We start from the raw sequence: 20,165 nt of genomic DNA, 5'->3' as shown, positions 1-20,165 counted from the left end.
GAGGTGATATTTGTTTGAACCAAATTTTTCAGTTTTTCCTGTGACAAACTGGGCACCATGTTTGATATCACCTAGTTTAGTGACTCTTGTGAAGGGCTTATTAGTACCACTACACCTTTGATATTTTAATGGCAGTTTCATACCCTGTTAATGAGTAGAAGAGCAAAAGATCCTGTGCAGAGTTGTGAATTGGGAATATATAACATATTCTACTGTCTGAAGACCAGATACTCCCTCCTTCATCTCCGTGCAAAGCCTGAGTAAGTAAGCTGTGAGCAGAGATTTACAGCACATCTGGAAGTGGCTTTGCAGCTTGCGTAGATAGATACTTACTAGCTCTGCTTGAGTTAGCTCACTAAGTAATCTTGTCTATGCAACAGAGTTTTGTTGGCAAAAGGCAGCTTTTGCTGACAAAACAGTGGATGGGTACACACCACAAAGCTACTCTTGCTGGCAAAACTCTCCTGTTTTGCTGACAAAATGAAGTCACGGTGACGAGAGGCATAAAGCTTTTTGCGGCAAAGTGAAGGCAACAAGCTCCAGTATAGACGCTGCTGTTTATGTCATGTCACTATAACTGGCCTCCCTCAGGGGTCCCCAACATGGTGCCTGCGGGTGCCATGGTGCCTGCGAGGGCATCTAAATGTGCCCACATCCTGGCTGGAATTCGGCGGCATTTCGGCGGATGCTTGACCGCCGCCATGGTCCTTCGTCTGGCGCCTTCAACACACAATTTTAGGTAGTCCTTTAGATATCTTGGATCCACGCCATGGAGTGTTTTAAAGTTAAAGACCAAGACATTGACCTTGATTCAAAATCCTATGGGAAGGCAGTGTAGAGAGCAGAAGACAGGTTTAATGTGCTCACAGTAGCCTGTGTTGCAGAGAAGTACTGCAATTTTCTGTGCTAGTTGGAGTTTCCTAAGTACTGAAAGCTTCAAGCCCAGCTATTTCCATCATATTGTTGCAGTCTGACCAGGAGGAGACACAGGTGTGAATAACTGAGGCCAGGTCATCGTCCACCAACCGGAGATGATAGAATGTGATACTTGTGGATGCTGCTATGTGAGAGCTTAGTTTCATCAAGGAATCCAAGAGTTCTCCTAAACTATGGACTTCATTGATCAATTGTGCATGCTTACCTTCAACCAAGGCTGCAAATGATTGAAAATACCTTCCACTGCCCCCCAGCATCAGCTCTTGCTTGGCTTCAGTTTCAAGCAGCTGTTCTTCATGGCATCATGGGGTTCCATTTATTATATCTCACTGAGATGCCAGGTGGAGTCTGCAAGCCTGGCATCTGTGAAAAAGGCTGAGTTCTTTCAGATACGTACTTCACCACTGTCATGAAGACTCTGCAAGCCAAATTTTGACTACTGTTTGACCCGTTTGCTGTAATCACAGATTTTTATGCAGTCTGCCGTCAGGGTGTGTTCAGAGTCCTGTCTATTGACTATAGCATCGAAAATAAGTTTTTACTCCTGTTAGCCTGGTAAAGCCAACACAGCTGAGGGCAAGAGAGTTAGATTCTGTTTCTTCTTGTTCAACATCAGAGCTGTTTGCTAAGGTCTAATCAGTTTACATCTGTGCAGATCCACTAAAGGCAACATAAACAAACAAGAGAAATACAATCTAGATGGAGCTACTATAAGGTGGGTGCATAACTGGTTGGAAGGCTGTTCCCAGAGAGTAGTTAAGTGGTTCACAGTCAAGCTGGAAGGGCATGTCAAGTGGGGTCCTACAGGAATCAGTTCTGGATCCAGTTCTGTTCAATATATTCATCAGTGGTTTAGATAATGACATAGAGCATACACTTATAAAGTTTGCAGATGATACCAAGCTGGGAAGGGTTGCAAGTGCTTTGGAGGATAGGGTTAAAATTCAAAAAGATCTGGACAAACTGAAGAAATCATTTGAAGTAAATGGGATGAAATTCAATAAGGACAAATGTGAAGTACTCCACTTAGGAAGGAACAATCACTTGCACACATACAAAATGGGAAATAACTAACTAGGGACTCATAGTGGATCACAGGCTAACTATGAGTCAACAATGTAACACTATGACATCATTCTGGAGTGTATTAGCAGGAGTGTTGTAAGCAAGACACGAAAACTAATTCTTCCACTCTACTCCATGCTGATTAGGCCTCAACTGGAGTATTTTTCAGTTCTGGATGCCACATTTCAGGAATGATGTCAACAAATTGGAGAAATTCCAGAGAAGAGCAACAAAAATGATTAAAGATCTAGAAAACATGACCTATGAGGAAAGATTGAAAAAATTGGGTTTGTTTGGTCTGGAGAAGAGAAGACTGAGAGGGGACATAACATTTTAAAGTACATAAAAGGTTGTTAGAAGGAGGAGGGAAAAAAGTTGTTCTCCTTAACGTCAGAGGATAGGACAAGAAGCAATGGGCTTAAATTGCAGCAAGTGAACACTAGAAGAGAACATTAGCATATTTTAGAGATGAATTATTTCCTTGGTTACACTAACTTCCACTGGCTTTAGTTAAAATCAATGAGAGTTAAACTGAAGTCAGAGCAGCTATTCACAGTGCATAAAGTTGAACATGTTCATAAGTCTTTGAAGCATCTAGGGCCTTAGTTACTAAAGTCGGCAGAAATGAAACTGAATACATTCAGGGAGTAAATCTTTGGAGCAAATTTTAGTCAGTTTTCTTTGTAGAGTCACGCTATAAGATATTTCTCCAATATAGGCAGGAAAATATTCTCCAATTCAAAGTGAGCAGTCAAATTGTCAGCATGTAAGAACTATTTCCCATACCAACTAAAAAATCCAGTTTTGTCCATGTAGTATTGCGAGGACTCGCTGGCTTTTTAAAAATTAAAATTACAACAATTCTATGAAATTTATACAGCTGAATTACAGTTAAATAATCCTAAAATACTATGATGGAGAGAGAGCACGGTAAAATAAGTAAATGAACGTATACTGCTGAGGTGTGGCAGAACCCAGCAAAAGTCCACTCACAAAATGTCCTTAACTCATACTGTTTTTTTTCAGAACACTGGAAAAACTCATAGCCCTTTTTTTCAACGAGTGAACTGAATTTCAGTGAAACCATAATATTGTTTTTATATAATAATTATGGCTAAAAATCTGTGATTTTTACGAGACCTCTGTGACTTTTTGTAAATTCCAATAATTCAGCCCGGGGCGGTGGGGGCTCGGGTTTCAGATTCAGCCCCGGACAGCAGAGGCTCGGGCTTAGGCTTCAATAAATCCGAGATTTATAATAATTTATTTACTTAGTTTAGTGTGTGAATTTAGGGCATGTAGAGGGAGGAGAGAGAAACTTGGAGATTCTGCTGCATACAAGAGACTGCAACATTATTCCCAGAACCACTCCTGGTGCAGTGAATCTCTATCATGATGATTAACAGTATTCTGTCCTACCAGAGCAAGGAGGGAGGTCTCTTCTCTTCATATAATTTTATTTTGGTAGCAGCAAAAATGGAAAAGAGAATCTGACCCTTCCCTCTTGAGCTAGCTCCACTGCATTTGATTGGTAGCACTATGTGGCAGGAAAGCTTAATGTAATTTTGCAGCTAGAGAGTAGCCTTTGTCGTCATAACAAGCAAACAGTTTCCTTTTATATCTTTTAAACTATATATAACTAGATGGGAACAACAAGAATATAGGTTTCACATACTCACATACGTACGCATGAAGTCACATATATCCCATATGTGTATCAAGTGTGTGCATGTATACAAACTGCACAGGCAATATGTGTAATTTTTCTTATGCATAGAAAGCTAAACATCGAAAGGGTGTGCATATAAACAAAGTGTTATATACATTCCAGGAATATCATTTCTTATTTTGACGTATACTGTCTATGACTTGTTTGTATAAGAGGAAACGAATTTCAAATCACACTTTAGCACTATAAATCACTGGAACGTCAGCGTCCCACAATATCGGGATTAATGCATTTCTTTAAAAGAGAATGTTATTAATAATGTGTAACATTCTTCAGAAATATTTCGCCTCCCATGAATGAAGCACATTGCGTAAAGTCGTAATGGCTGAAACACAAAGTAATAAAACACTTTTTATGCTAACTTGTTATAAATAATATAAATCAGTTGCCAGGGTGAAATACTATTTTAGTCTTCACTAATTAGGGTGACCTACTCGCTGACTCATTGCTGACACACGGGAATGATAAGATTAGACTAACACATAAAAGTAATGTTTATTTCATCCCATGGTTGTTCATTATGGTGGCTCCATCGTTATGACTGAGCTAGAATTTTTGCTTTTGACAGGAACATAAAACCTCTCTGATGCTGAAGCTGTGAATAGCTGTATATAGAGCGGACCTGCCTCGGCCGGGGCAGAGGAGGCGCTTCCCCAGCCCCACTCCAGAGCCCGCACACTCAGCCAGAGCCCTCATCCCCCAACATCTCAGCTCTCTGCCCCAGCCCTGAGCCCTCTCCCACACTCCAAACCCCTTGGCCCTGGCCCCACCCTCATCACATGAATTTTGTTATGTGCACCAATATGAAGGTGACATGTCACACATCATCTCCGTTTGGTGCACATAACAAAATTAATTCCGCACATGGACGTAAAAAATTAGAACACTGGACAAGTATCTCTGATAATCTTTTATTAAATAAAATTTTGGACAGTCTGTTGTGACCCTGTTTTTCCAGCTAATGTATGAATATGCTGCAGATATTGTTAGTCCCACTTAGAACAATATTGAGAATTGACTTGATAATTCAGGTTAGAGAATTGAGGCCATTCTGTTTTTGGCAGCTAGATCTAATTTAAAGTTAAAGCTGAAATTTAAAACTCCAGATATGGGACTAGCTATTGAATGAATGTGTTGAGAATTGTTGATCTAGTAACCGCTAGCATGGATACATCCACAGATGCGAAGCCTTGGATCTTAAAGGGAATTATTTTGAACGAGTCCTGCATACTGTATAATGTGAGCTTTTCCATGATTTTGTATTTACATGCTTGCATCACAATGGCCTTAATTATAATTATTCATACTTTTTTAGAATAAGTGAGTGCTATGAGGTGATTACAATTAAAACACTGTATATACTTTAGTAGGTACTTGTTATGCCTTCACTATACCGATCCAAATAATGGCATACAAAAATATGCAGATATTCCTATGGGAATTCTAAATAAGATATTTTGTACTGTACAATTTACTATAATAAAAAATACAAACCTTGATGACTGATTTGACTTGTTTTAAACATATAGGAAAAGTAAAGGTTCTTCTTTTTTCATGTCTACAGGCTGTGCATCTGGCCCAGGCAAGTTTCCAGATTGAGGCCTTCGGGTCCAAATTCATCCTTGACCTCACATTGAATAAGTAAGTGTACCATTGTGGGTTTCTTTGTTTCCTGCTCTTTGTGGCTGTCTCTTTGGAAACAAATGAAGTGATTTTTCTGAAGAGGAAGGCAGTAGGGTAGGGCAGGTGGAATCCTGTGAGCTTTGGGAAACTACTACACCACCCAAATGCATTGATATACTAAAACAGGGGTCGGCAACCTTTCAGAAGTGCTGTGCCAAGTCTTAATTTATTCACTCTCATTTAAGGTTTTGCGTGCCAGTAATACATTTTAATGTTTTTAGAAGGTCTCTTTCTATAAGTCTATAATATATAACTAAACTATTGTTGTATGTAAAGTAAATAAGGTTTTTAAAATGTTTAAGAAGCTTCATTTAAAATTAAATTAAAATGCAGAGCCCCCCGGACCAATGGCCAGGACCTGGGCAGTGTGAGTGCCACTGAAAATCAGCTCACGTGTCGCCTTCGGCACCCATGCCATAGGTTGCCTACCCCTGTACTAAAACATTCATGAAAGTTGGAAAGTTTGCCTAAGCTAGGTATTATAAATATATCTTTCTCTAAGAAAGAAAGAATATGTTCCTGTTCATCAGTGCTGGAATATATTTGCATGTAAAGAGAAAAAATATAAATATAAATTTAGTTTGGTTCCTCAGGAACATAGACGCTGACTTCCTCTGTTCCCCGGGGGTGCTTGACCCCCACTCCGCCCCTTCCACAAAGTCCAAACCCCGCCTCTTCCTGTCACTGCTCTTCCCCAGGCCCTTCCCCCACTCCACCCCTTGTACCCAAGCCCCCATCTTTACCCTTCCCCTTCCTGCCCTCATTGTGCCCCAGGCCCTGCCCCCACTCCACTCCTTCCCCCAAGCTCGCACCATCACCCTGCCTCTTCTCACCTCTGCTCTGCCCCTGCCCTGCCTCTTCCCACTCCCTTCCCCCACCTCTTCCTGCTACTGGCTTCTCGCCCTTTTCCCCTCCCCCAGCACCTCCTGCATGCTGCTGAACAGCTGATCCATGGCAGATGGGAGGGCTGGGAGAGAGGAGGAGGAGCTAATTGGTGGATCCACTGATGGTTGGGAGGTAGGGGGAAGGGGAGATGCTGATCCACGGGGCTGCCGGTGGATGCTGAGCACCCACTATTTTTTTCCATGGGTACTCCAGGGCTGTAGCACCCACAGAGTTGGCACCTATGCTCAGGAGCCAAAACATAATATTTGCTGAGGGCCCCAAAACATCTTCGATATGAATTATGAAAAGTGTCTCAGTACATATACATTATGGTTGTTATCCTTTTCGTTCTTAAGTGCTTTATATACAGTACAAGATTCAGTCCACCACTCAAAAAAAGTCATCTGTTTTGCAGAAGATGGCAATCAGGAAGAAAACTGGCAAGCCATGTGCTCCATAACAGTAGTGGAAGAAATTTCCTGTATCTTTGGTTCCCACTTTGATCTTCCTGTCCTAGATGCATGTTGTCAGGCTACATTTTCTTTAGGAATTACCATTAAAATGGCAGTTCCTGATTATTACACAGATGCCTGATTCACATCACTGTACTTTATTCTGTTCATCCACAACACTAGCTAAAGCTTAGGATTGGCTTAGATTGTGAACAGGAACATTTCCTTCTGGTCTGTTTGGAATCCTGGATAAACCAGATATAAATAGCAGTAATTGATAAACGTTGCAGTTTTCAATTAAGGAATGTAAATTCTGAGCCTTAACCAGGTTAATAGTGTTCCATATATCTTCATAAAGGGCCAATTTGAGACAAATGTACTTAAAGTAAGGGATGATACAGGACTTAAAATATAAGTAGCACTAACTAATATTAAATTATGTGGTTTATCAGGATATTTGTAAGTTACTGAATTAAGTTGTTTAAAGATTATTCTTAATCTTAATGAAGGTGCCTTTCATCTTGGTACATAAGTGGCTGAAAAATTATGACATATATAAAAAGAACCAGATTTATTTCCTGCACCGCTACACTGTGTGAGGAGAGAAATGAGCAGGAGGAAGTTGTAACTGACTCCATGATTCTCAAGCTGCTTTGTCCCTATCTGTGCAATAAGGCTGCTTGAAGGTCCCTAAGGGTATGTCTACACTGCAGCTGGGAGTGTGCCTACCAGCCAGGTTGCATGCTAGCTCTGCTGGAGCTTGTGTGATTAACAAATAACGTTGTGGATGTTGTGGCCTGGGCTAGCTGCCTGAGTACAAGCCTGCTGACCCCCAGGCTCCCCAGTTGGTGGCTGGACCATGCTGTCCCCTATGCTGCAGTGTTTTACAATTATATTTTTAGTGTGCTAGAAGGAGCAGAGTCAGTGTGTGTCTGTTTACACTGGCTGGGAGGCATGCTCCCATCTACAGTGTAGAAGTACTGTAAGGGTAAGAGTATTGCTGTGGAGGAGAAAGTGAAGCAGAGCTCCCCTGTACATTCTCTACTCAGTCATGTTCCTTCTCTTAATATCTATACTGAGGTTGGGGGGATAGTGGGCTTTACTCCAACTGTGAATTCCTCTTTTCTGAGGGAATTCTCTGTTGGCCAGCTGTGGCTGGATTTTATGTGTTTTTTTTTTTTGCAAGGCTCAGGTATTCAAAAGGGGACGGAATTGGAATGTAATTCTGGCCCAAATGCTGCTATTTCTCTGCATTCCCCTACAACTCGGGGCAATTCTCACAATAATATTCATACTTTCTCAAGGTGTTTTGATGTATACATTAGCTAATATTTACTAATTTTTGTATCATTAATAACAAATTGTCAAATTGTTTTCATATGAACATTTGAAAAATATGTAGACTTTCCAAAGGGCCTAAATATTTTTAGTACACATTAATTGAAAAGTAACTAAATATAATTATGAATGTATAATAAATATAGTAAATGATCTGTCTAATTAAAGTTTAATGAAGTATCAATTATTGACAGTTTCTTTAAACTGCTACCAATTTTAATACAATTTTCATTTGTCTCACCATAGAGAACATGCAATCAAATGGTATGAATGACTACTACTGTTTCTGTCTCTTCACTGTGCTTTGCTATTTCTTTGGGCCCCAAATTTGTATCAGAAAAGTATTGTATTGTGGCAAAAGATCGTAGAGATATTTTTTGAATTTAGATTCGGAACAGGAATTTTAAATCTGCTTACTGCACTTTAAATATGATTTAAAAATTCCACACAGGTGCCACGTATAGTAGGACAATGAATGACCTGTTGTCAGCAGTAGTTGTCTTCAGCTTGCCTTTCACATGCTGAATGCATTAGCTGCTCTTTTAGTTAACGGAAGATTGTTTTAAATACTGTTACAGAAAGACAGATACAGTGTTCTACCTCATCTCCATTTAAGGGAGGATATGTGGTTCAATGTAGAGAGGTGCTAGAGTAATTGTAGAAAGATCTGGTTCTATCCTAGCTTTGCCACTGACTGATTGTATATTTGCATTAAACTGAAACGCTTATATAGTTCTTCATCCAGACGTAGGTCTCAAGTTGTTCTTGTATCCAGAAGGGACAGCAGATTAGACGCATTTTAGCTCCAATCTCCACGTGTCCAGGTCTCTCTGTGCCTTAGTTTTCCTGTCGTAAAATGGGGATAATAATAGTCACCACCATTGTGAAGGTGTCTTTTTTTTTTTTTTGAAATATCTAGGTGAAATGTACTGTATAAATGCATATTATTTTTATTTATTTATTTAGACTTTCTGTGATAGTGTTGTAAACAGTCTTGTCTCATCTGTATTAGCAACCAAGCCTTTTAAACCCTGCTGGATTGAGGGCTATGGCAGTAGCAGGTCACTTTCCTAGCGTACAAGGGATCATATTGTTTGAGTTATATGTGAAAATGGCAATATAGGAGCCTATTGACAATTGGTGTTTTATTTCATTGGTAGGTAAGACTAGAGATGTAAAGCAACTTTCATTAGAGACACAGTTTTTGTCTCATTCTGTTTGCTACTTGCACTACCTCTAACATACCTCCCCGAATGTGTCAATATGTTCACATAAACTTGCCACTGTGAGACTCCTGTAGTGCCAGTGTTTGCCACTGTGTGTACTGATACAGAAGGTGATATCTGAGCAAAAAGAATAGTGATATATAAAAAAAACTATTAAATCTGTGATGTGCCAAATTCTGTAAGCTCTGCATAAAAAATGCATACTCAGCTTGTGCTGTCCTTGAGCATTTCAGCACATTTTAAAACAAAAATGAATCAGCTAAAATTAGTATTTTTCAATATTAAAGTATTGCTCTCTTCTTGATGTCCAGTTGAGGTCTTACTTTGATCACTTTGTCAGCAATATTGACAGTTTCTTGAGGGGTAAAGATGCAAGTGTATCAAATATTGGGTTTACAGAGCAACAAATTGTGGCTTTTTAAAATTTGCTAGGTTACTATATTTCCATATCTATTTCTTATTGCTACTCAGGTCTTCTGCATGAGATGTTTTGTTTTCAAAGGTGAACTGGAAGGCTTTTTATCTGCTCACAGCTGAATTAAGAGTTAAGTGTTTTCCCCGCAACTAAAGCATTACATGGAATTACATTTTGTTAACATACTTTTCAACCTTTACACCTTCACCTTTAAAATGTGAAACAATGGCTGAAAAGCATATGAGGATGTCAGGAGGTGGGGCTGTGAGGGGCAGGCAAGGAGAGGAAAGAGAGCCTGGAGACATCTAAAGCCTTATGGGAGTTGATTAAGTACTGCAGTGTTTCAGCCACAGGAAGAGGTCCCAGTGCATTATGGAATATAGAGAGTCTGGGCGGGGGAGTAGGAGCTTATACAGGAGGATAGTTGGAGGAAGGACAGTGAACTACAACTCACATGAGGCACCACACTGGCTCAGGTGACTAGAGAGATTCATGTTGACCTAAAATAAAACGTTTTGATTTAGGGCTGTCAAAACAAAAAGTTTTGGTAGTTTGACTTTTTGTCCTGAATTAGGACAAAAGCTAATGTCAAAATATCAGTATTCTCTGCAGGCCAGAAATTCCAGTTTTAGATTAGCTCAATGTACCATTTTGCCATTGTATCCAGAATACAAGTAAATGCTCTGGGACTAGATCATCAGCTGGTGTAAATCAACAATATTAGTAGCAAGCTCCCTTTCTTTTGACTGGGCACTAGAAACTAGTAATATATTGGTGTCCCAACTGCACTGGAGCAATATTGATTTATATTAGCTAAGGCTTTGTACCCTAATAGAAAGTAACTAGCAGCTGAGATAAAATAAACTAGGTAACCACAAAATTTAGACTAACTAGCAACCAAAACCAAATAAACTGGTAACTGGAGTATCATGGGTATATAAATAACGCTATCTGTATTGCCACATTAGCAATTATATCTAAGCATTTAACTATACACAGACACTACTGCATGCTGCACAAGTTTGTTTTAAATTGACGGGGGCAGGCTAAGGAGGAGGTAATTGCTTTTTTGTTATGATTTACAGTGAATTCATTTTTGTATTGTTAAGTGAGAATAAAGAAAGCAAATTCTCAGTTGGGAGGAAAGAGTCTTTGTTAAAATAGGTGTCTATCAGCATTGGGTAATATGGTAGAATTTAATCTCAATTTAATTATAATTTAATAAATAATTTAGAACACGTGTAGAAAGAACACTGAATGTTGTTTGAATAAATCTTAACTAGGGTGAAGCATAATATAGGAAAAGTATTGGCCAAGAAATTGCTGCTTCTCTAAAGTGCGTAGAACTCTATCACAAACCAAATGAGAATAGTGGTAAAGATGTGTTAATATTAATGCAAGGACTAGTAAACCATATGGACTAATCTCTCTTCAAGCTGACAGCCTGGATATTGATGGATGAGAGTGTGGCAGACCTAAGATCCAAGAGTTGTTGCCACAATCACAGCAAGTAATAGATACTATTTTATTATCAAGAAAGGTTTCAGAGTGGTAGCCGTGTTAGTCTTTATTAGCAAAAAGAACGAGGAGTACTTTTGGCACTTTAGAGACTAACAAATTTATTTGAGCATAATGCATGTATTTTCCACTGCATGCATCCGATGAAGTGGGTTTTAGCTCACGAAAGCTTATGCTCAAATAAATTTGTTAGTCTCTAAGGTGCCATAAGTAGTCCTCGTTCTTTTTATTATCAAGAAAAAAATTGATTCCAGGATATGGAAAAATTCTTACAGTAAGGCAGAGAGAAATACTTTAATCCCACCAAGGAAAGGAATTCCAGAAATATTAGATTTTCTTCAGATAGGTATATTCTTGGGGATAAACCATAAAGGTGCAATTAATAGCAATAAGCCTTGTGATGGAGTCTGTTAGATCTTGTCTTTCTTCACTGGGGATATCGTTAGAACTAAGCCTGAGCACCCGAAGTATCATTAGAAGTGTACTAGGGTCTGTCAGATGACTTTATCTCATCTTCCTATCAGAAAGTTCCTGAAGGTTGTAAAGATATTCCGTGTACAGAAACTCATTCTAGTTTATAAGCCTTCAGTGTACCACTGTTTGAACATGCCTGCTTTCCCTTTTATTAAAATTATCCTGTTTCATAGTAGCAAAATCGTCCAAAAGCTTATCAAAATAGGGAGCTCAATCATTGGGTCTATAGATTGAACTGTGCTTTATAAGTGATGTAAATTCCACACGAACAAGTCATAGTCTGAACATCCCTGGAATTCACATTTAAAGTAAACTCAGCTTTCCATGAGTCCAAGAAGAGAGAGCCATTTTTCCATCCCACTCTAGTGCATGAGGAGACTGATGATGGATGATGGATGATGGAAGGGCTATTAAATCGGTTTGAAGGAAACCAAGCACATCAGACAATTGATGATCTTTTCCATCCAAGGTGTAGAGACAATTAAAGTTTCAGACTTGACCAGAGCATAATTGCTTCTGTGAATTGCACAAGAACAGTGGCAAGCCCCTTTCTAAAGGAATTAAAAATCAGTTCACTGTGGTGGGGCAGCTCCTGTTGATGTATATGCTTTCCACAGCATCATCTAGTCTTTACATCTTTACAAGGCACATAAGTTGGACCTGACTTCATTTTCATATGCAGCATTTAAGAGGAGGGTCCTACATGTTTGTGGAAGGTTGACAAGAAAATAAAGAAAAAGAGATAGTGTTCCTTATTATTATACTGCTTGTTTATTTATTCGTGTCCATGTTACAAGGATTGGTGAAAGATTTAGGCTAAAATTGTGCTAAAATGGTGACAATTTCCCCCCCACAAAATTTCACTTGAAAATGGTGGTGACTTTATTTTGCTTAACCTATGCCCCTCAAAATTTGCTTTTTTTGTGAAATTAGACAAAATGACTAGTTTAAAATGTAAAACATGAAAATTTCACTTTTTCTTAAAATGGATCCATAATTTCCCCCTTGGAAATGGTTGTTTCTTGGAATAGGTCTGTCATAAACAGATAGCTAAGGGTTAATGTCTCTTTCACCTGTAAAAGGGTTAACGAACAGTGACCTGAAACACTTGACCAGAGGACCAATCAGGAGACAAAATACTTTCAAAACTGGGTGGAGGGAAGTTTGGGTGTAGGTTCTTTGTTCTTTATCTTGGTTTGGTAGCCCTCTCGGCTCTGAGAGTGATCTCTCTATCTCCAGGCTTTCTAATTTTCTGTTTCCAAGTTGTAAGTACAAGGATAGTAAGAGAATAGGTTTATATATTTTTTTGTATTTACGTGCGTGTAGTTGCTGGAATGTTTTAAATTGTATTCTTTTTGGATAAGGCAGTTTATTCATTTTTTCTTTTAAGCAATTGACCCTGTATATTGTCACCTTGATACAGAGACCATTTTTATGTCTTTTTCTTTCTTTTTATATAAAGCTTTCTTTTTAAGACCTGTTTGAGTTTTTTCGCAGGTTAATGCTAAGAAATGAAGGGAGGGGGAAAATCTCTTTGTGTTAGATTTACTAAGCCTGACTTTGCATACTCTCTGTGTGAGAGGAGAGAGAGATTTGATCTCTCGGTACTTGTGTTTCAAGGACTTGAAGCAGGAAATATCCTAGAGTACCCAGGGCGGGGAAATCTGGGAGGAGGTAAAGAGGGGGAAGGGAAGTGGGTTATTCCCCTTTGTGGTGAGACTCAAGGCATCTGAGTCTTGGGGTCCCCCAGGGAAGGTTTTGGGGAGACCAGAGTGAGCCAGACACTGGAATTTTCTGGCTGGTGGCAGCGATATCAGATTCAAGCTGGTAATTAAGTTTGGAGGTTTCATGCTAGCTTCTTAGGTTCTGAACTCTAAGGTTCAGATCTGAGTAGGAAAGTTAGGACAAGGTCCATTTCTGAATGATACATTTGCAAAGTGGGTTCAATTTTATGCTCATAATGAAATATAAAAACTTATTTCAAGAAGTCTTCCTTGTCTTGGAGAATATTTTGTCCATGTGTACTTCACATGGGAAGGCAACATTTGCTGGTGCTTCAAGGAGTGTCCTTGTGGGTGCTCCACTTGAGGTGTCTTGGCACCCTGCGCTGGTAATTGGAGATTTATAGTAGCAGTGCCCCGATTGGCCGTGCACGTGTGGCAGCTGTTTCGCGCCACTCCGGGCGGCTACTTAGCGTGCACAGCCAACAGTGCCTCGTTCCTTCTCTACTGTCTTTGGCTTGAGTCAGAGCAACAGCAGCGTCCCTGTCTGTTTCGTAAATTGCTTATATTCACACTTTTTTTTATTGATCCCTTTTGTTTCCGTCCTTATTTACCCACTAATCCCCCCTTCCCAAAACCCCCCACTTAATTTTGTTAGCTTCCCCCGCTACTGGTGGCTATCTGCAACGATGACTGAACTACGTCCGTTTTATATAGACCTGAACTGCCACAGGCATGCTTGGTTCCCCTGGCTTTAAACGTTGCCTCACCTGCAGGCTATCAGTTCCTGTATTGGCTGGTCACACTCAGTGCATCCACTGTCTCAAGGAAACCCATGTACCACAGAAGTGTCCACACTGCAAGAAATTATCTGCCAGGACACTGAAAGCCAGGGACCTCCAACTAAAACGATGGAGAAATCCCTCAGCCAGCCTCTGACGCAGAGTCCAGAACTCCTCCTGGCTAACAGTTTACAGCAACAGCCTCAGACAAGGGGTCCACCCAAACCGTGTCTAAGGACCCTACACCTAAGAAGGTGACCACACATCGGTCACAGTTATCACCTCAGAGATCCCCATAAAAAGAAGCGGTCTCCTGGGAAAAAATGTGCCCCAGTACCGATGGCACCGAGAACCTCGGCCCAAGAGGCACTGGGAATATCTGGTACGGAGACGTCCTGAGGAGCCAAGACACCGACATGGCCAGGCTCTCACTCAGGTACACGAACTAAAGCTAAGCTCCCTAGCTTGGCACCAACAGTGCCGAAGAATGCCTCAGCACCAGCTAGTGTAATGACGCCACCTGCTGCATATACACAGCCTAACAAGACCTTGGCACCGTCAGAGCATGCTACGCTGTCATCCACGGCACTGAGCTTCCCAGTACTGCAACCCTTCACCAGACAGGAGGACCTGACAATCTCCTCCATGCCGGGAACCCCTCTGTTCAGCACCGACAGCACCCCAGTCAGGCAAGGACCGAGCCGAATAGGCACTCCTGTGGGATCAGCACCCCCACTATCCAGTGATGAGGACAGATAGGGTGACTTGAGTCTTTACACTCCTCATCATCCCTCTCCGAAACCTGAACCCTTTCACCAACAACTACCTATGCAAGGGGAAAGCTGGGAAGCACAACCATGGATGGCATTGCCCATTGTTATGCCACCCAGTTGGTCATACTGAGACCTATGGGCGATCTATAGAGCCCAGAATCTTAAACCCCCCAACCTACCAGCGTCATGGGCTACCCGGTCCCCTTCACCTACAAACCCACCACCACCAGAGGCTCAGGAGAAAGAGGGAGAGGAGCAGGAAGAGGCTCCTGAAAGTGATACACTGCCTGACACCCACCCATTGTGGTAAACAAAGTCACTGATATGATGAGGACCAGATGGTCCTCTTAGGTCTGAACATTTGCTGCTGTGAGGAGGTTATTGTCTTGGTCCTAATGGACATTACTTCCCAGATGGTTCCAAAGCTGTGCTGGGGGTGTTTTCTACCGGCATGAATATGCAAAGGTAGCACTCTAGAAAAATTTCAGTTAGTGATTAAATAGCCTTTCTTTCTGTAGCATTTGCAATATTCCTTCAAAATGTTCTTAAAATTTGTGACATCAAAACAACATATTCCGGTAGAACAGTTTTTGACTTGCTTTCACCTGTTTGTTCAACATATTTGCTAAGCAGTGTTATGAGAAGTATAAAATAGATTGATGACAGTTATTTGGGGGCACTGGTCATATCATCACAGACAAGTGACAGAAATTGCTTTAGAAAATGTCTTTCTTACCCTGGCAACATATTATTAGAATACCTTAAGAAGAGATTCTCTTCACAAACTTAGAGGTGTTGGTATGATCTCAGTAGATTTTGAGTTTGCTTTCAGATAAGAATGTGCAACTGGGTTATCCAGAGCATTGAGGTACACATGAGCAGATGCCAATACTTCTGTCATATTGGAAACATTTTCTACCACTTTTTTGATGCATTGTTTATTTGCCAAATTCTTGACCAGAGGGTACGTGGGTTATCACCTCAGAAAAGACTACTGTTTTCTTTGGGAGACTTGAGCCCTCTTTTTTTTTCCCCCCCTAAGCGCCTGTTTCCCCCCCTTCCCTTCCCTCATCTGTTCCCCTCCCACCTTCCACTGCTCTTAGTAGTCCTTTCTGTAAGCTTAGATGGAGAGAGTCTAAGAGCTGTCTCCCAGGGCCCTACCAGCTGCTTGCATTATCACCCTTGCCTTGCTGAGATTGATTGCTTGATCATCACATTCATATATCTTTTCTCGGCACAGTAAATGGAAAAAATGGTGCAAAGTGTGCCTTTCACATTTTTCACTGAGATTTTATTTTTTGTAGCAAATTCTGAAACCGGTGATGAATGTGAAAACAATATACCGTTAGCTCTGTGGTCTGAATCAGTGTGTAATGCATCAGCTCAGGTGGCACGTTCTTTGAGTCATGCTGTGGAAAATTTAAAGGGTTACTGTTGACCTTGCATACGCTTAAAACATTAACGATTCAGTTTTCCCTCTAATTTTAATAAGTTCCTTTGTTGAGCATATCAGTAAGTTATTTCAGATGCTGTGTCTGTATATGTGACTGCTAAGCAGCAAGAACTTTTTCATATTTTGAAAGACTAGAAGACCTTTCTGCAAGGTGAACTTTCTCAGATTTCACTTTGGCAGAGCTTCTTTGCCTTAGTCAGTTTTATGAGGAGTTTGAACTGAACAAAATGTACTGTAAAGAGGATAGCTAGTAAACAAGTGCCCTCATGTTATATGATACAAGGTAAAGAAGTCTGAGTTAGATACATTATTATTAATATTATTATTTTTTGAATTATTATTAATATTTGAAATAAAATATTAGAAATGTGGTGTGGCTTAAAGTGTGACTGAAATTCAGATCCACTCAGAAATATGGTGCTCTGTAGCTGATTATCTTTTTTTAAATTGATTTGCACGTTTTTACCCATAATTCATTTTTGTGGCTGGCATTGTACTTGGTCTCCGCTAGAAGGTTGGGTTTCAGAGGTTTGAGTTTGGTGAAGATGGAAAAAATACCCTAATGTTTTAGAAACTATAACCATGCTTCTTGGAACAAGGCTACAGCAAAAACAGCTTGAAATTTGGATGGACACAATTCTCATTGGTTTGAAGAAAATTAATTTCAATTTAACAAAGTTATAATCATTAGAAAATTGGATACTGAACATCTGCAGTACAAACCTTCTATATGTGCATAAATTCACAACACATTTTTACAGATACAGGCCTTGATCCTGCAAAGACTTTATGCCTTGTGTCTTGTCCCAGTGACGTCATTGTGCCCAAGTCTTTGCAGGATTGGAGCTATAGTCAGCTGTACATCTGTAGGTACAAAGACTTATAAGATTTGCTAGTTTTTCACAAGTGTGAAAGGGAGTGGATGTTTTTCTAAAAAATGTGCTCTAGTTCAACCACAGCTATTGGACATGAAGCAGGAGTTAATTCAGAATGTCCTGTGTTATACAGGAGATCAGACAAGTGATCACAGTGGTTTCTTCTGGCCTTAAAAATCTATGAAACTATGAAATGCATTCCTGTGCTGAGGGTTTGCACGAGACCTGTGCATTAAGTTCTGCTTAAGTTTGCATAGTCTTTTTATGCTAGACTTCCTCACAGGGTGAATTTAACTCAAGGTGAATAGTAGTAGAGAAAACAGCTTTCAAATTCTGCTGACAAAGCCAGCAAACAGTAATCCAATTACCTCCAGATTTTATAATTTATTCCTTTTTCTACCTCCCCCTCTGAAAAAACATGGGAAATCTGAATGGAAAAATAAATAGAAACCTACTAAAGTCTAATAAATAGAAACCTACTAAAAACAGCAAAGAATCCTGTGGCACCTTATGCATCTGAAGAAGTGGGTATTCACCCACGAAAGCTCATGCTCCAAAACGTCAGTTAGTCTATAAGATGCCACAGGATTCTTTGCTGTTTTTACAGATCCAGACTAACACGGCTACCCCTCTGATACTAGAAACCTACTAGTAATTCTGCAAGATTAAGCATTCAAAAGTCAGGAAGTGTCAAAATTTGTCTTTTTTCAAATATACACGTAATGTATTACCCCTTTGTTGTTAATGTATCCTGTAAAATATATAGGACATGCAAACTGGCTATATTAATACTGTTGTAGCAAGATTAATTTTGTAACGTTTTACTTTTGAGTTTTTAATATAACTAATGCTGGGGCTTGGGTTTTTTTACACATTTAATAAGTACATGTTCAGAGTGTGGTGTGTGCACTTGCCTATGTATGTATGGCACTTCAGGGAGTCTCAGCTTTAGATAATAGAATTCCATATCTCATGTAGCTCATGAGTCCAGTTCTACAAGCCCTCTGCAAAACTTTCATTTACTTCAGTGGAAGTTCCACATGCAAAGGGCTAAATGCTCCCTATATTTACCCAGACTAATTAGACTGGACAATTATTTTCCTTTGCCTTTGGTAGGGTTTATAACTGTGATGTGGCGGTGTAAAGAAGCTTGCTTCTCAGTTACTGAATTGAGCCAATAATTAACCAAAAAAAAAAAAAGAAGAAAGGAAAACAACAGTCTTATTTAAGAGATTGTATGAATTTGTAATAGAATTTGAGTATTAATCTACCTTCCCTTAATGATTCATTTCCATAATTGCTTTGGTATCTTTGTTTTAGTTTTAACAGTAATGTTTGATGTTGTTATAGATACTTTATAACCCTAATGCTAAGTATGGGAGCAAACTTAATTTATGCCCTGATTATGCAAATATTTATGCATGTATTTAACTTTTATGCTCTGTGAATAGCCCTCAAAGACTTTAATAAGAACCAATTTTCTTTGAAAATGGTGCAGCCAATGAGTACTTTTTAAGGAGATTTACCCATATGAAGAATTTGAGAAAGAATCCAAAGATGAGCAAGATTCTAATAAAAAAAAAATTCCAATAGGAGTTATTTTGTATGACTTCTAATGTAAACATTGTATGACCAATTTTTGTTCAGCTGTACATAAAAACTGACAGTTTTCAGGCCAAATTAATTTTCCTGATCAAAATTAGAGGAGTTAAAAATAGGGCTTATAATAGAACTTTTAACTAAACTTTGGAGCTGTGACCATGGTGCCAACTATAGGTATGTCTGAGTGTATATATAAAATACCATATTTACAGATAACCTGTTGGTAAACTGAGGATTGTTATGATATAATTTTGTAGGCTGTTGAAAATCTATTGCCTAGGCTGCCTGTATCTTTCAAGGCCTAATTTACTTGGGCTGGGAGGACTTATTTTTCAGACTGGAGAAAATTGTGTGTCAGAGAACTTGTGCCCCACCCACACAAATCTTACCTTCCTCACAATTTATAGGAGTGGCTCTGAATTCATCTTTCTAAATCTGACACATTTTGGATTTAGAGTCAGAGCATCAGAAAGAGACTGGACACCTCGGAGATACTACAAAAATGATACCAGAGTCAGCCTCATAAGTAGGCTTTGGTGTTGCTAGGGCATCTGAGGAAAATGTGAATATGTTTCCAGTACAGCAAGGGTCCTAAGACATTCTCGTAAGTAAAATTTCTCTAAATATTCCATCTGGGGTTACTAATGGAGGGAATTTGATGGTATTGATTTCCTCCAGAGTTGTTAAGATGACTTCTTATCATATTGGCAAGGAAAGTGGGCATTATTTTTCGGGAATAGGAAATCAGCCGAGGGCCACTACCAAAGTAAATTATGGGAACGGTCTCAGAATCTGGTGTGGTCATTGACAACAGGGTCAAGTCCATTTTTTTTTCTCTCACAAACATAAATACTCTATTAACCTTAATGAAATAAAGATAATAGAAAAAGAAAATTAAGAGTAGACACAGCATCCATTTCTATTGTTGATTTGACTCTTCTTCCACTAGTGAAGAGATGTAACTGTGTTTAAATCTGGAAGAATGAGTCTAATCTGCAAAACCAGGGAAGACTATAGGGAGTGTGACTTAGTGGTTAGAGCACTGGACTGGGAATCAAGATTCTATTCCTGACATTGCCACTGGACTTCTGAGTGGTCTTGGGCAAATCACTTCACCTGTCTGTGTCTCAGTTTCCGCATCTATAAAATGGGGAAAGTTTTATACTTACCTCTTTTGTAAAGTGCTCTCAAATCTACTACTGAAAACTGCTATAGAAGAGCTTAGTATTATTCAACAT

General features: G+C 39.6%; 1 protein-coding gene across 4 annotated transcripts in view; it reads left to right on the top strand.

The window, feature by feature from the left end:
* ADAM23 (ADAM metallopeptidase domain 23) overlaps positions 1-20,165 on the top strand; it is a 202,705-nt gene that overhangs the window by 20,020 nt on the left and 162,520 nt on the right. For all 4 annotated transcript variants that reach the window (XM_030579907.1, XM_030579908.1, XM_030579906.1 and 1 more), the window contains exon 3: positions 5,295-5,371. In XM_030579907.1, the coding sequence (XP_030435767.1) occupies positions 5,295-5,371 (77 nt within the window). The remainder of the gene's footprint in view (positions 1-5,294; positions 5,372-20,165) is intronic.

This window comes from Gopherus evgoodei, chromosome 11 (genome assembly GCF_007399415.2).
Source record: "Gopherus evgoodei ecotype Sinaloan lineage chromosome 11, rGopEvg1_v1.p, whole genome shotgun sequence".
Lineage (NCBI taxonomy): Eukaryota > Metazoa > Chordata > Testudines > Testudinidae > Gopherus > Gopherus evgoodei.
This window is presented reverse-complemented; position numbering and strand designations above follow the sequence as displayed.